This window comes from Corylus avellana, chromosome 9 (assembly GCF_965113065.1).
Source record: "Corylus avellana chromosome 9, dhCorAvel1.hap1.2, whole genome shotgun sequence".
Taxonomy (NCBI): domain Eukaryota; kingdom Viridiplantae; phylum Streptophyta; class Magnoliopsida; order Fagales; family Betulaceae; genus Corylus; species Corylus avellana.
The window spans coordinates 15,375,406-15,390,773 of record NC_142498.1 but is presented as its reverse complement, the minus strand read 5'-3'; the positions used below and the strand labels follow the sequence as shown (position 1 = coordinate 15,390,773).

General features: G+C 33.2%; 2 protein-coding genes across 2 annotated transcripts; one reads left to right on the top strand and one right to left on the bottom strand.

Annotated features, from left to right (window-relative positions):
- Positions 1 to 9,457: 9,457 nt before the first annotated feature.
- LOC132190505 (homeobox-leucine zipper protein HAT22-like) lies at positions 9,458 to 11,141 on the bottom strand. Its single transcript, XM_059605514.2, has 3 exons — positions 10,570 to 11,141; positions 10,299 to 10,378; positions 9,458 to 10,188 (listed from the first exon to the last, which is right to left on the bottom strand). The coding sequence occupies exons 1-3, from the start codon at positions 10,924 to 10,926 to the stop codon at positions 9,903 to 9,905; spliced, it is 723 nt and encodes a 240-aa protein (XP_059461497.2). The 5' UTR covers positions 10,927 to 11,141; the 3' UTR covers positions 9,458 to 9,902.
- A 2,987-nt stretch (positions 11,142 to 14,128) lies between these two features.
- Positions 14,129 to 15,248, top strand: LOC132190702 (uncharacterized). Its single transcript, XM_059605747.2, has 3 exons — positions 14,129 to 14,416; positions 14,677 to 14,816; positions 15,016 to 15,248. Exons 1-3 carry the CDS (start codon positions 14,230 to 14,232, stop codon positions 15,172 to 15,174), a joined length of 486 nt encoding a protein of 161 aa, XP_059461730.1. The 5' UTR covers positions 14,129 to 14,229; the 3' UTR covers positions 15,175 to 15,248.
- The last annotated feature ends 120 nt before the right edge of the window (positions 15,249 to 15,368 follow it).

Sequence of the window (15,368 nt, the reverse complement as noted above, 5' to 3'; positions counted from 1 at the left end):
TACTGTCCCTGTGGTTTCGAGTCACGCATTCCTTTGTTTATAATAATTTATTTTTATTTTTTTAAATAATATTTTTCCATAGAAAAGCTGGCCCATGATTGGAAAGAAACTTTCTTATGGGTATCAGTAAGAGGCACTATTTCGATTGAAAATTAGAAATAGGGGTTGACTGACAAACGACTTTTGGTGGTTGGTGACTCAGTAGGTGGAATAAAAATATTGTTTTGACATTAGTTCAATTTGTAAGGTAGGTAGTAGAAATTTTTTTTTATCGGTTGGTGGTGGTGGTGGTCACCGATCGACGACCGACTTTTGGTGATCGGTGACTCGGTAGGCAGAATAAAAATACTGTTTTGACATCAGTTCGGTTTGTAAGGTAGTAGAAAATTTTTTTTATCGGTTAACTAACAATTAACCGACTTAGCTGATTTTTCAAGTGAATTTTGAATTCTATCTGGTAACTTTTGTTATTGTGTTTGTCAGAGTTGATTTGTAGTTGTCATTTTGGTTCATGTTTTATGAATTTATTTTTTCTTTTCATTTGTAAAACATTTTCTTTACTAATTTTGTAGTTACAAGAAAAATTGATAAATCTTAATATAAAAATTTGTAACCGACTACCTATTAACTGAAAAGTCGAAACTATTTATTGTCGGTATGAAGTCGGTTAATTAATCGACTTAACTGACTTTTAGAAATTAGTGGACAAAAATGCCGCTACCGACACCAACTGAATCAATATCCAACTGATCACTTCAATAGATCAACTTTTGTCATGTAGATAGAGTGAGTCGTCGTAGAGATCGGTTAAAGAGATTTTGAGTTTTTTTCTCCAAGATATGTATATAAGCTTTGAGACATCCATTTTATATAAGCCGGTTTTTGAATTTCTTCTTCGGTGGGATTACCCCTCTCTCTCTCACTCTACTATTTTCCATTTCGGAAACCAGAGAGTAATGCTCTTCCTTGAAGCCTAAGCCATCAAAGCTTTGGCTTAGACCAGTAAACATGGGTCCCCCAGATAATCATGAAGGAAGAATTCATCGTAAATGGTATGGTCAAACTGCTTTATAGTAATTAGAAGAAAAAAAAAAAAAAAAAAAACAAAAGCTCCTTTATTGTGAACTTTGAGGCATTCATATATGTTGAAAAGTCAATAAGATGATTCTTCCCATTGCTTGTCTGGGTTTTCTTCCGCGTACGGTACGGAGTGTTAATTTGTATTTGCGTATTAGATTCAATTCGTATAAAAAAAATGTGTGAAAAATTATATAAGTAAACTTTAATTCGATCTATTTAAGCTAATTTTGTTATAGGTTCGTATGTTGTGTGTCGAGTTTGAATTATGTGAAATATGAGTATAAATTATATATGTCATAACCCGACTCATTTAATTAAACAGATTAGATCCCTCAACTTTAATCCGTTAATTTCATGTTTAATTCACGAATCGTGTCTAAAGTTATTGTCTCTATCTCATATAACCCCACACACACTTCAGAAAATAATAAAATACAATAATTTATAGTCACAAAGAAAGAAAATAAAGGGGAGAAAAAGCTTTCCAATAGGGTGGAAGATTGTCATCTCCTCAATCTGGTTGAGACTTTGATTGACTTCATGGGTTTTTTCATGGCCAAGGATTTTAAAGAATTGAAAAAAAACATAAAGTTCTCAATGTAGATGGTTCTCTTAATCTTATGCCATGATTACTGTGGAAATCAATTCTTTTATATATATATATATATATATATGTTTGGAAAATGATGGTCAAACTACTGTTTAAAAAGGAAAATATTGACTTCTGTTTTTTTTTTTTTTTTTTTTTTTTTGTAACAATTTCTGTTAACACATGGACAATCAAAAATGATGCAGAAATAGTACTTGGAAGCCTTTTTATTATTTTATTTCATATTTTATGACACTTTTTTAATTATTTATGTCACTTAGAATTGAATTTTTATGCTTCAACATGACTGTAGGGTGTAATTTTTAATTTTAATTTTATTTTATTATTATTATTTTTTTTTTGACTCTGATGAGAAGTTCTAGGGAGCCAAACAAATGAACTCAGCAAAATTTCTAAATTGATATGGTAAGGGTTTTTAAATTAAAAAAAAAAATGCAATTCCCTCTCATTTGTCTGCAACTCACGGTCTACCATGTCAATTTGAAAATTTTTCTAAATTAATTTGTTTAGCTTCTAGCAGTCTCCCATTTTAATACCATAAAGAGCTAATTGTTAATTGGGTAAACCACGTAAATTAATTTTTCATTTTTTCCTAGAAAATATGCTAAAACCTAAGAGGGGGAGAGGTTTTGGAAATTAAAAAGTCAAAGATGGAAAATAGTTTCTTTCCATTTAAATAATATTGACTAAGAAATAGAGGAATGTGGGCACTAATTATTGGACGAGTTTTCCTCCAAACTGCGTTAAAGAAATTTCTTTCAATTTATTCTATAAAAATGATATGTGTCCTTTGAACATGTGAGATACACATGTTTCTTAATAGTATAGACAAAGTTGAAATAAATGTTACTAAAAATTTATGTGCATCTCATATGTTATTAAAAAAAAAGATACATGTCATTTTTATAGATTAGGTTGAAGAAAATTTCTCCGACCCAGTTTAGAAGGAAACTCTGTCCCTAATTATAATATAGACAAAAAAAAAAAAAAAAAGTGTAAAAATAGGTTGAGCCAAAAGTAAAAAGAAATAATAATGATCGCCGTTATGGTACATACCTCATCAATGACGAGTAAAGACTTTGTAATGGCTGCCTTGCTTGGAGGCTCTTCATTAATCAACCTTTATTGGGACAAAGTTAAAATTAATGCTACACTCAATTACTTGCAAGCATTTATTTATATACAGTTGTTGCCTGGGATTATAACTGACGGATTAAATATTTATTATAATTTTCTAAAAATTAAATGGGAGAATTAAAAGTAACCTTTTTTTTTTTTTTTTTTTTTTAGAAAGTAATATTTATCTAGGAACAAGAGAACATCAGTAGAACACCAAGAGATAACCTAGTATTTTTATTTTAACAATTCCGCTTTTAATTTAATTTCTTTATCATAAAGAATTTAAAATTAAATTTAAGTGATAAATGAAAAATTGGTCAATATGGTTGGCCTAAATTATAAATTACTCCATGTGGTAAAAAAACAATTGATAAGTTCTCAGGGTAGGCCAAAATAATAGTTTACTCTCTAAAATCAATTTCCTTTAAGTAACTTAACAAAATCTGTTACTTTGTCAAGTTATACTACAACAGTAAATTAACCTAGTCTCCTCTATCCCTAAAATTTTACTCAGGGAGATGAAAATGAGGGAAAGTTATGCACATGGTAAAATTTTGGAATATAAGAGATTATGTTAATTTACTACAGCAGCATGACGTGGAGTGAGGGCTAATGTGTAATCTTAACTAACATCGCAAAATGATGTGAAAAATCTTAATTATTATTTTTGAAAGTCAGAAATTAATAATAACACGTGTCACGTTTTTATTGGTATAACTTGGCAAAGTGACATATTTTATTAATTACTTAACGGAAATTGATTTCATGAAGTAAACTGTTATTTTGGCATACCTTAAAGCCTATAAATTCTTTTTTATACCATATGGAGTGATTTGTAATTTAGGCCAATTACATGAGCTTATAAATTATTTTTTATAGCACATAGAGTGATTTGTAATTTAAACAAATCAGAACAACCAATTTTACATATATCCCTAAATTTAAATCTTTTGGTTTATGAACTTACCCAACAATGTCCTTTTACGGCTGAAACAGTCTCTTATCAATTTATTGAAACCAAATAATTATGGTAGTCCAAACTGTAAGAGCAGCTAAGGTTAGAGTTGGCAGCAACAAACATTTTGTATTAAAAATCATCCGGCCAGGATTTTTCTTTGCATTAAAAATCAACCAACAAACATTCATGCACCGTAATATAAGTGGTGGGGGTGGTTAAGTGGCTTCAAAGAAATCTATAAAGTGGTTAGACGTTTATTAAGGTGAGAGTTTAATTCTGGAAATATAAATATTTAATCATATTAGTATTAACCGTTTTGGGCTTCACTGATGCCCTGATAAAACTTGGTCAAGTTATAATTTAGTTGGACTTAAGGGGACGACTGTGGATACTAGCGTCTAGGCCTCTCCTTTGAAGTTTCTAGGGAAAATGTGCTATTATGGTTACGCTTAGCTATAATAGCTACATTTGGTCCCACCCGCTTACATTTTTTAATAGAAAAAAGAAAATATTCATGCACCATGATGTTATTAACCGTTTTGGGCCTCATTGATGCCCTAATAAAACTTTGGTCAGGTTATAATTTAGTTGGACTTAAGGGGACGACTGTGGATACTAGCGTCTAGGCCTCTCCTATGAAGTTTCTAGGGAAAATGTGCTATTATGGTTACGTTCAGCTATAATAGCTACATTTAGTCCCACCTGACTACATTTTTGAATAGAAAAAAGAAAATATTCATGCACCATGATGTTCAATATATATAAAGGCCGCCCAAACTAACAGTCCCACAATGTTCAAAATGTATTAAAATAGTCCATCAAACTACTAAAGTGTATCTAAAATGCCACATCTTTTTCTATATTCCTATAATACCCCTATTCTTTTAAAAACTAAATAAAAAATTAATTTACAATTTTTTAAACAAAAAAAAAAACAAGGGGTGAATAAATACAGAATATGTTTTTTTGGAATGAATAAAAAATTAGTTATTATAGTTAGCTTAAATTACAAATCGTTCATGCGGTATAAAAAATATGAATAAATGTAAAATCAAACCATGTGGTTGGCTCAACAGTTGGTAGCCACCCCTTGTTCTTTTTTTTCTTTTTTTTTTGAAAAATTAAATTTTTAGTTTTTATTTTATTAATTTTTTATTTTAGTTTTTAAAAGAATAAGGGTATTATAGGAATATAAAAAAAAGATATGGCATTTTTGACACACTTGGTAGTTTTTTGGGCTACTTTAGCATCTTTTGAACATCGTTGGACTCTTTAAAAAATGGCCATTAATTTGGAGGGTTTTTTTTTTTTTTTTTATATTTTTCCCTAAAAAAAAAAAAATAGATATATAAGAAGCTTAAAATTTTTCTAATTTACTTAAAAGAAGATAAGGACAGGGAAGAAAACTTTCTCAAGTTCAATTGACTTTGAGGAGCTTTTGGTTTAATTTTCTTAAAATTTGTGCAATCATTTATTTAGAAAGGGAGTCATGTAGGGAAGCCATAACTATAATATGACCATCTTCATTTATTTATTTTATGGTCATGATTTAAAGTTGATGCATCTAATAGTATACATGATGTTAATATTAGCACATATTTTTAAATAATGTAATATTATATATACCATTTGATACATCAATCCTAAATCTTAATAATAAAATGAAGAGGATCATTGTCGTTTGTCATTGCCTTAGTTCGGTTGACCCGTCTTGTCACATTAACACCTCTATGTAATCATTTCGGACCCATTGAGGGGGAAGCTTAAGGTACAATTCTTTAGGTTAGGTTCGTTGAATTTTTTTACTAAATATTAATAAGTAAACTAATTATTGGTATTTTAAAATTCAATATGTTTGGTCGAGCTAAATAATGACTAGTATTTTCTATTAATAAATTACACAAGTATTTGTTGTGTTTGGAAATCACAACCTCACCTTACATCTTAGTCTCATAGGAGGTGGAAGTGTAATTTGAACTAAAGCTCATTAACAAATAATGATTTCCATATGTTATTTAATCCAACTTTTAGATGTTATGAACATTTAGTACTAATTTTATAACATTTAGTGGTTTTTTTTTTTTTTTAATAAACTGCATATATTCAACTAGACAAATGAAACATGGTTTACCTTATAATTTGATGGGTTTTTTAAATGGAACCTCCTCATATAGGTTACACACTACTTTAACAAAAATAAAATAAAAAAATAAAAGTAAAAGGAAATTTGGTCACAATCCCTTGTGCTTTTTATCATTTTGACTTTTAAACCCTAATTTTCAATTTGATAAATTTGATATCGAGTTTGAACTCATCCTAAATGCGAAACTTCTATTGGTCTTTCTGTTAAATAGATAACAAAAATGGTTATAAGAATATAATTAGATAAACGATTCACGTCAATATTTTTTTAAAATTTTTTTTATCATTTCATCCTATAAGTTCAATAGATCAACTATTAGATTTTTGGATTCATGTAGACCTCACAAAAATTCAATGGCGGATTCATCTACTTACTCTCGCTATAGAAATTGTTGAAAAATAAATGAATTATATTATTTCTCATATATTATACTCACCAAATTTTATTTATTTATTTATTTTAAAAAAAAGGACTGTGAGCTACTCCTTTGCTAGGGGACGATGAGAAACCCCTATGGTAGGAGGTGGCCATGAGCCACCCCTTTGTTAGTGGGTGCATGGCCACGTGCAACTCCCTATAGTATGGGGTGCCCCGTGAAAAATGTGTGTATATATATATATATATATATATATATATAGAGAGAGAGAGAGAGAGAGAGAGAGTATGAATATGTGATAGTTCTTTTATTAAGGTATGTGTAACAGAAAGGTCTACCCTATATATGTACTTCTTATTAGGAGTACGTCGCCTTGTAATTCAATTTAAGAAATTAATTTTTTTTTTTGGTAAAAATAGGGTACCTAGCTATGCTCTAAAAAATGTTTCCAAGAGGTAACTCAATCGGCTAGGACCACGCCTAATGAAGCGAAGGTCACTAGTTCGAATCCTCCTCCCCCCTCTTGTGCGGACATGTCAAAATAAAATAAAATAAAATAAAAGCTATGATCTAAAATTGTATGCGTTAAAGCATTAGCGTCTTAATTAAGTGGAATTAAATGAGATAGAAAAGTAGTAGGATCACCTATTAAACAAGGAAGCGGATTCTCTCTGTTCTTAAATGGAATGGAGAGTATTCAGTTCGTAGTTAGAATTTTTTTTCAAAATCTTAGGACGACAAATAGAATATGTGTCCCACTAATAAAACGAATAATAAAATATTATTTAAAATTTTAAAAATTAATAATAAAAAAAAAGGGTAGCTGCCACCTCCATCTTGGCCAGTCAGGGGTGGTTGGCCACCCCCATTTTAGCTCGAATGGCCAGTCAGGGGTGACCGAACCACCCCAAGGGCCATGGGGTGGCTTCAACCACCCCTAGGACAAAAATGGGCGTGGCTGGCCACCCCCTGTGGCCAAGATGGGGTGGCCAGCCAGGCAGGCACCCCATTATTTTTTTTTTATTGTTTTATTTTTATTTTTTTAATCTTAAATAATATTTTATTAGTGTGACACGTGTCTCATTCGTGGCCCTAAGATTTCTTTTAAAAATCCTAGTCATTTAGAATGAAAAGGATCCGGATCCATTAAACAAGTATTTTGAATAATATTTCACGTAATTTCTACTAAAATTAAGAAGACAAGTAAATGCTCTATCTTAACCTTAATTTTAAGTAGCAAGACTCCTTTTATATATATATATATATATATATATATATATGTTCACGTAAGGGAAGAAAAAAGAGAATTTGAATTAGTGATGCGTGATAATGATTATATATAATTATAACCGAAATAATAATGCAACAATAGCTGCATTGGTATCATCAATCATAACTACAGCCACTGGCACCACCTTAGCCTTAGCCTTAGGCATTTACAATGATATTTAGGCTAATGTTTTAGTGTACCATCATCTAAGTACTTCTCCATTATGTCATAGCCCGATATAGCTTCATTTTATTAGTGTATTAATTCTCTATTTTTAACGAGTTTAAAACCACAACAGAATAAATAATAAAGGGCACCAAGGCCTGGGGTTAGGGGCATCAAGACAAATTATATATGATTAGGTAAATAATAAGGTATGAGTTCGATTTTCGCAATGAGAATCTTCATGTCTTAATAAAACTAAATCAGACTATGACTCAATTGAGTTTAAGAGAGCACATGCGGTTTTCACCATCTAGACCATTTTTGTCATTGGTTCTAGCGGACAGATGCTACTATGACCACGTCCAAGTAGAATAGCCACTTTGATCTCTCTATTTGCATTTTTTTTTTTTAAGAAAAAAAAAAAAAAAAAAAAAAACTTTAATTACCACTTATGATCTTTCATTACTTTTGCAATCATACACATAAACTTTAAAAATTGTTAATTTATGATTACCATCTTTAAGAAGTTTACAATATCAACCCACCATTCAAATTTAGGGTTAAATTTTAACGGAGGAAGCAAAATCCCCAAAATACATCCGTCTAAATTCAAGGTGTTTTAGTAATTTTATAAACATTTTAGAAGTATTTTGAAAATTTCACTCCTCAACCGTTTGATTTAACGTTGAATTTTGACGGGAAGATTGACATTGCAAACTTCTGAAAGATGATAACCATAAATTGACACTTTTTTAAGTTTGAAGGTATCATTGCAAAGATAATAAAAATCATGGATGATAAATAAAATTTTCCCAAAAAAAATTATTACTTAAAATTCAAGTTAAAATTTCACGTATAAAGTTAGTCATTGCATCTTCTTCAAAAGCTTAACTTAGTATTTTTACCTTACGATATCTATTGGAGTTACAAAATTTACCAATGTGCATGGTAATTTTTTATGACGTGGAAAAATTTAATTAAAAAAATAATTAGCAGTTCATACGTACTTTACTAGGCTTTTTAATTATAATTAAGTTTTAAAACTGTATTGGTTGTTGACTAGACTTTTGCAATTATGAAATTAATAAAGAACCAGAACGAAACGTTTCGAGGTAACATTGATGCCAACTTGTCACACAGCACAAGTGATCGATCAAACACATTTACTTTAAACTTACTTGTAAAGATGACAATAAGAATGTAATACAGATCAGGATATATCCTTCAATTTTAATGTCTCTGACAGAGCTCTTAAGATCTAATTACTGATTTTAAAGTTAAGGCCCCATTTGTTTCTGTGAAAATTGTTTTTAGCTGAAGTTATTGTCTAGTAGGAAGAATTAGAAAATATTTATTATATTTTCATATAATCTAAAAAGCTGCAAGAAAAAGAGATATACGGTGATTAAGAGAAGCAGCAGACATGAGAGTGTGTGAGAATAGAAAGATCCAGTGTGATTGTTTGACTATATTGTTTGTAATTTGGGTAGGTAATTGTGAGAGGGTCCACCTACCTGAGCAGGTATTCAAATAGTCCGAGATCAACTTGAAAAATATTTTCCGTTGCAACAAATGAGGCCTAAATGAGATTTTATCAGTTCAATATTTATCACTAAACCAGATAATATATATAGTTAACTACATATATATCAAATGGTTCAAATGTGAATGATTTGAAAGAGGACTACCAAACACACACAGAAGATTGGCTGCTGCTTTGAATTTCAACAAAAGTCTCCATGAAACTGTCTGATTTTATCCAATTCAAGAGAGAGAGAGAGAGGGAGAGATAGAGATGTGCATCAACTTTCCTGTCAAATCAATGATTACAAGAAACTGGGCATAACCATACCATCTGTTAAAATTTCAACAATTTATTCTTACCCTATACTTTGTAATAAGTGGAACACTTGGGTCACCTCTTAACCATAAAAACTTATTTGGGTGAGTCTAACTAACCGTTAATCGGACCGGGATCTACAACAATCTAATTATTTCACTGTAGTAATTTGGACAAATAAAGTAATAAGTTTCATATGAAATCTATCTGCTCGAATATCTAGGTGGTAAGATTAAACTTGCACTGTAATTGGCGTGATCCCCGTCCGATATATGCACTATTAAGTAGGGTTGTTAAACTTGCACCGATAGCGCCTATGAACCAATATTACAACCTCTCTGTCAGATTGTGCCGTCAAACCCGCTTTGCAATTTCTTATTCCTCCGGCCAACGGCATCGAAGACGACGGCGTTCTTCCCTTCTCTTGCTTTTACGATTTTCTCGCACGACGGGCACATTCTAAGGGTTGCAGCCTTTGGGAGTTGAATATATGGTGGTGGTGATGATCCTACTTTTAGCGACCGTAGCTCCTCCAATTCTCTCTTCAATCTTCTGTTCTCGTCCCTTAGATTTGCACAGCATTTCTTCAGGAATTCGCAGTCTACTTCCGTTTGCTTTAACTTTGTTCTGCAGCATCAATTTAATCCTTGTCAAATAATTACAAACAAATAATAATAATAATAATAATAATAATAATATGAAAAAAAAAAAAATCATTAATGGTCATAATTAATTACCTTGCTCTTTTGTTTTGAAACCAAACTTCCACTTGTCTCGGCTTCAGATTCAATTGCCCAGCAATTGCCTGTTTCTGGGCCTGCATGATTTTTCAATATCCATCAATTAATCTCTACAACACATAAACTCTAACGGGTTGGCTCAAGCGGTGAACGTTTTTAACTTACGGGCATTTCGATCAAGTGTAAGGTTGGAATCCTCAATCTTGAGTGTTAAAAAAAAAAAATAAAAAAAATAAATAATATTGGAGTGTAGCATGGAAAAATTTACCGGAGAAAGGGTGCTGTGGAGTTTGAAGCAGTCTTCAAGGAAGAAGGATTGGTCTTTAGAGAGCCGAAGTTTCTTTCTCCGGCCGTCCTTGCTCCGGTGGATGTCGGAATCGTTTTCCATATTCGGGTAATCATCGTCTCCGTCGAATTTTCCGAACGGTAATGATCTGTCTGCCTTGTGATCCACGTTAACGGCTCCCTCTGTCGGAAACATAAGGTCCAAGCAAACCAGAGGCTTTTCCTCCCTCATCTCCTCCTCATCATCATAATCACCACGTGTCTCCTCCTTCCTCGGAACATGGTCGCCGGAGCCAAGCCCAAGACGCAGGCTTGTGTTGCATGCTTCATCATCCTCCATTAGAGAGACACAGAGAAAAAGAAAAAAAGAGAGAGAGAGATGAATATAATTGTGAAATGGGAAAGTTGATCCAGCAAATAAGAAAAGAGATTTTGATGGAGATTTAATTCTGGGGCATTGAATATGAATCAGTTATTAGAAGAAGGCATTTGATTTCATTAGATTTATGTAAATATTTAGTAATCAGTAGTAATTAATGACAAGTAAAGAGTAGAATTTGAGAAGAGTAAAGGCATATATGCGTTAGAACTTAGAATTGTGACTCCTTTGGGAAACAAAAACACAAAAACAAAGACAAAAACAAAAACAAAAAAAAAAACTTCCTTAATGCCATTGCATGTTTGACTTTTACACGAATTCCACGGGATTTTTCTTTCACTCTGCTGTCCACCAGACCATCATATCTTTCCAAACACTCTCCTATGATGGGGTTTTGTCATATATATCTAGCTAAATATTTTACATATATTCTTACCTAACGTAAAGAAAAGAAAACTTAAGGGAGAAAACAAATTAAGAGGAACGATTACGATTTACGCGAATGGTTCAACACAGAATTAGTAGATTAAAAGGTTAAAAGATCTAATCAGTTTAATTAAATTGGTCGAGTTGCGGTTGATCTGTATAATTTTATAATCATATATTTACACAACTCGAGCCCGACACACAACATGTAAAGTTGGCAATTTTAACACAACCCACGAATCCAACACAAAATTAATTTATAGGTTAACGTTGAGAAATCTGACCCGTTTAATAAAATGTTAAAAGTTTGAAGAGGGAAATTTTTGTCTGGGATGTGACGTGGCAAAAGGGATTGGTTTAGGGAGTCATATTATTGGATTGGAAAAAAGGGAGTGATGATTGTACGTGAGGCGAGGGATACTTCTTTTGACTCTGCACGCGTTCTTCTTGTTTTCCTCCTATTCATGCACTTTGGACCAAGTTGATAAGCCTTCATTTCATACTACTTTTGGAGGAGAAGATTCAACTCGAAAGGGCAGAATATGATGAATGATTACTCTTTTGTTTTTTTTTTTTTTCTCTCTTTTCCTAACAAACATTTCTTCGAATAGATTGCGGTCTAGAATTGTCAAAATCCATAAAAAGACTTAATAACTTCAGTAGGGGATGATAATTGATAAAGAACAAAATCCACTTTGACGATTGAGAGCTGGGTGAAGAACATTTCCCCCCTTTTAATTAAGTATTTGGACGGGGTCAACTGGGCCCATTAGCACCTACTTTCCAGTGATAAACCCTGATTAAGTTCTGTTGTTGCCTTGTTGTATTCGGGTTTGTGTGTCGGGTTTGCGTCTTGTCGAGTCATGGGTATAAAATTATATAGGTCAACCCTAACTCACTAAATTTGTGATGGGATCACGGGTGTGTTAAAAATTGTCAACCACAAATGTTGCATATTGGGTTTAAGTCGTGTCGAGGCATAAATATAAGACTTTATAGGCTACTCTTAACCCAATCCGTTTAATTAAACGGATCAAACCCCTCAACCTTAACCTTTAGTTTCGTGTTGAGTTTACGAATCGTGTAAAAAATTGTGACATCTACTTGCAGGTACATTTCTTCATCCAACTAGGTGCGTTTCCTTCAGTCCCCAAACAACCCCCCATAGAAAACTTCAATTGAATTGTGGAGTACACATGATATAGCAAGAACTAATGGGCCTGGCTAGAGGTCCATAGGCCCAAAGGGCAGACCCGGCCCCAATCTAGGATCCGAGTTCACCAAAAAAAGGCTCATGGGATCATCTATTTTGACTAAGGCCCCAAATGGAAATGAACTATATGAGGAATCATGATCTATGAGTAATTCTAGAAGTCATTATTTTGTCTCTCGATCTTGTGTCACTCTATAAATAAGGTGGCTTTAAAATCACCACTTGATCAAAATTCAATAATGATTAATCATGAGCTTAATGGTGATATTAGAAGCCACATTAATTTTAGAGTGACACAAAAATGACATAAAAGTAACTTCTAGCATGACTCGCCCCATTAATGACATGTCAGACTTGGAATCATAAAAATGGACAATTCTTGTAGGGGATGGTAGCAAAATCTACTTCTTGTTGGACTCTTGGCATCCTGATGGTATTCTCTATGATCTATATGGTTTTAGAGTTATATATGATGCTAGGAGCCTAGGAGTAAACTTGATGCAAAATTGTCAAAGTGTTATTGAAGGGCAAGAATGGGATTGGCTGCCGGCTAGATCTGAAAATTTGGTTAACAATCAAAGTAAGTTAACCATGTTAAAAGGGAAAATAATGATATTCCTATATGGTTAGCTTTCAAAATCAACTAAATACACTAGCATGGAAACATGAGAAGGGTTAAAGGAGCCTAGGGTTTAGTTCTCATGAATGGCAATACCTAAGAATGCATTCATTTTATGGGTGGCAATCAGAGATGGACTTGCAACTGGGGATAGATTGCTGAAATGGGATGCAAAAGGAGATGTCCTTTTTTTTTTCTTTTTTTTTTTTGGTTGTGGTTTTAGTAGGAGGATAGATGTCTTCAGGTCAATATCCCTACGGATTGGGGGGATATTTTAGGGAAAGGCACCAGTATGTGCCACTGCAGTTCAGCTGATGTACAGATTAGTTGTTGTCTTCTGTTTTTTTTACAACTGTATAGTTTTTGTTTTTTAGTTGGTTGTTTTTTACTCTATGTTGGTAATAGAAATTCATTCATAAAACAAAGAAAAGAAAAGATAAAACTCCCACCACTAGGTATTTTCCCATATGTAATCCAACCTTCTTTAGACTAGAGAAGTGAGAAAGATGATCACAAACCTCATCTAGACTCTTGGTGGGGTGGAAATTTGTCAGTTCACTCTCTCTTTAGGAGAATCCACTATAGTTTAGACTCCAGTCTCCAGCAAAGTGGGGTGGAGTGGGGGCCGGGGGAGGAAGATGTTTCTGCTTCACCTACAGAGAAATTCAATCCAGAGAAATTCAATCATTCACTACTATTCATGGGCCATGGCATTGATGAAAGAATAGTTGAAATTGGTTATCCCTGCTAATATGTGTACGAGGCACACAGTACTTGAGATTCTCCAGAGTGTAAAGAAATCTCATTTCACTTTCTTGGCCGCAAAAGTTTAATCGAACAGCTCCTCAACACGCTCGAGTTCGTTCGAAAAATAAATGATCCAAGCTTAAACATTCAATATTCGCTCGACTCGGCTCGATTACGGCCCTACTTACAGACATAAAGAGAGAGAGATGAGCATGCCACATCTATCCAGTCCTTATTGATGAGGACAAAACATTGATGAATGATTCAACCGTGGTCCGTGAGTGGTTTTGTTTGGAGTGGGAAGGCGCACGTGAACTCAATTTGCTTCCCTATACCTTCCCATGCACTACAATACCAAGGAGAGAATGGCTTCTTCCACTCTCCAAGAGAGTTAATTTGGAGAAAAAGCATGGGACATAGCTTGTCTTCAGGCCTCAGGGTTTCAGGTTGGTCTCATTTACATTAGCTGCACAACCATTGGCATGGGCTCAGACATGTTTCCCCAAGCCCTTGACCAATAATACACACACACACACACACTCTCTCTCTCTCTCTCTCTCTCTCTCTCTCAATCAATGCCATGCCCTTCTATATATACCTGGTTTTCTACCCATTTTCTTTCACAAGGATAGCAGGTTTAAATTTGAGCCACGTACATAAATAATGAAATCTTCTTATATCATGTTCTTGTGTCTCCTTACTGCAGTTTTCTACCTGTTTTCCCTTATTATCAGCATCTCCTACTCCTCTTCTTCTTCTTCCGTCGTTTTAATCCCAGAAAGACGGCCAATGAGGAAACTCAGAGTGTCGGTGCCCTACGACAAGCACAAATGCCACAAAATGGAGGTAAATTAGTGTAAAAGTCCCTTTCAATGTCAAGTTTTTACAAGATTTTATCATAAGAGAGCAGAGCTGAGCAGAGCATGCTTGATAACATATTATGTGGCAAATATGGATCTAATTGTTTTCTTCTCCATATTCTGAGAAATGACGTTTACAATTGAATTCATAGTTGAGGATGCCTAATTGGGTGTGTAAAATGCAGGTTGATGAAAAGATGAAAGGATCAACCGTCCAGGAAGGATCAATGGCACTCACACGTACAAGCAGCGGGGAAAAATTAGATCATGAGCTTGTCTACCACATTGATTACCATGGGGTGACAACACATCCGACGCCAACTCCAAAACACCCTAAACCTTAAGATTGCTTATCAGCTTCTATGAGGAAATATGGAATTATGTATTATGTTTAAATAGATTAAAAGAGTAATTACCCAGGATTTATTTTGAAAATATATTGTTTTTTTTTTTTTTTTTTTTTTTTTTTTTTTTTTTTTTTCACTCATCTATGCAAATTTGTGAACAAAAACCATTGCCCGAAAATGCCAATAAAAGA

Excerpts from the sequence above, each read along its gene's own strand:
- LOC132190702 (XM_059605747.2), top strand. The coding sequence starts at position 14,230 with ATGATTCAACCGTGGTCCGTGAGTGGTTTTGTTTGGAGTGGGAAGGCG. Across the intron at positions 14,417-14,676 it reads TTCAGGCCTCAGGGTTTCAG|TTTTCTACCTGTTTTCCCTT; the intron begins GTTGGTCTCATT and ends TCCTTACTGCAG. Across the intron at positions 14,817-15,015 it reads ACAAATGCCACAAAATGGAG|GTTGATGAAAAGATGAAAGG; the intron begins GTAAATTAGTGT and ends TGTAAAATGCAG.
- LOC132190505 (XM_059605514.2), bottom strand. The coding sequence starts at position 10,926 with ATGGAGGATGATGAAGCATGCAACACAAGCCTGCGTCTTGGGCTTGGC. Across the intron at positions 10,379-10,569 it reads TCCACAGCACCCTTTCTCCG|GCCCAGAAACAGGCAATTGC; the intron begins GTAAATTTTTCC and ends AAAATCATGCAG. Across the intron at positions 10,189-10,298 it reads TTTCAAAACAAAAGAGCAAG|AACAAAGTTAAAGCAAACGG; the intron begins GTAATTAATTAT and ends TTGATGCTGCAG.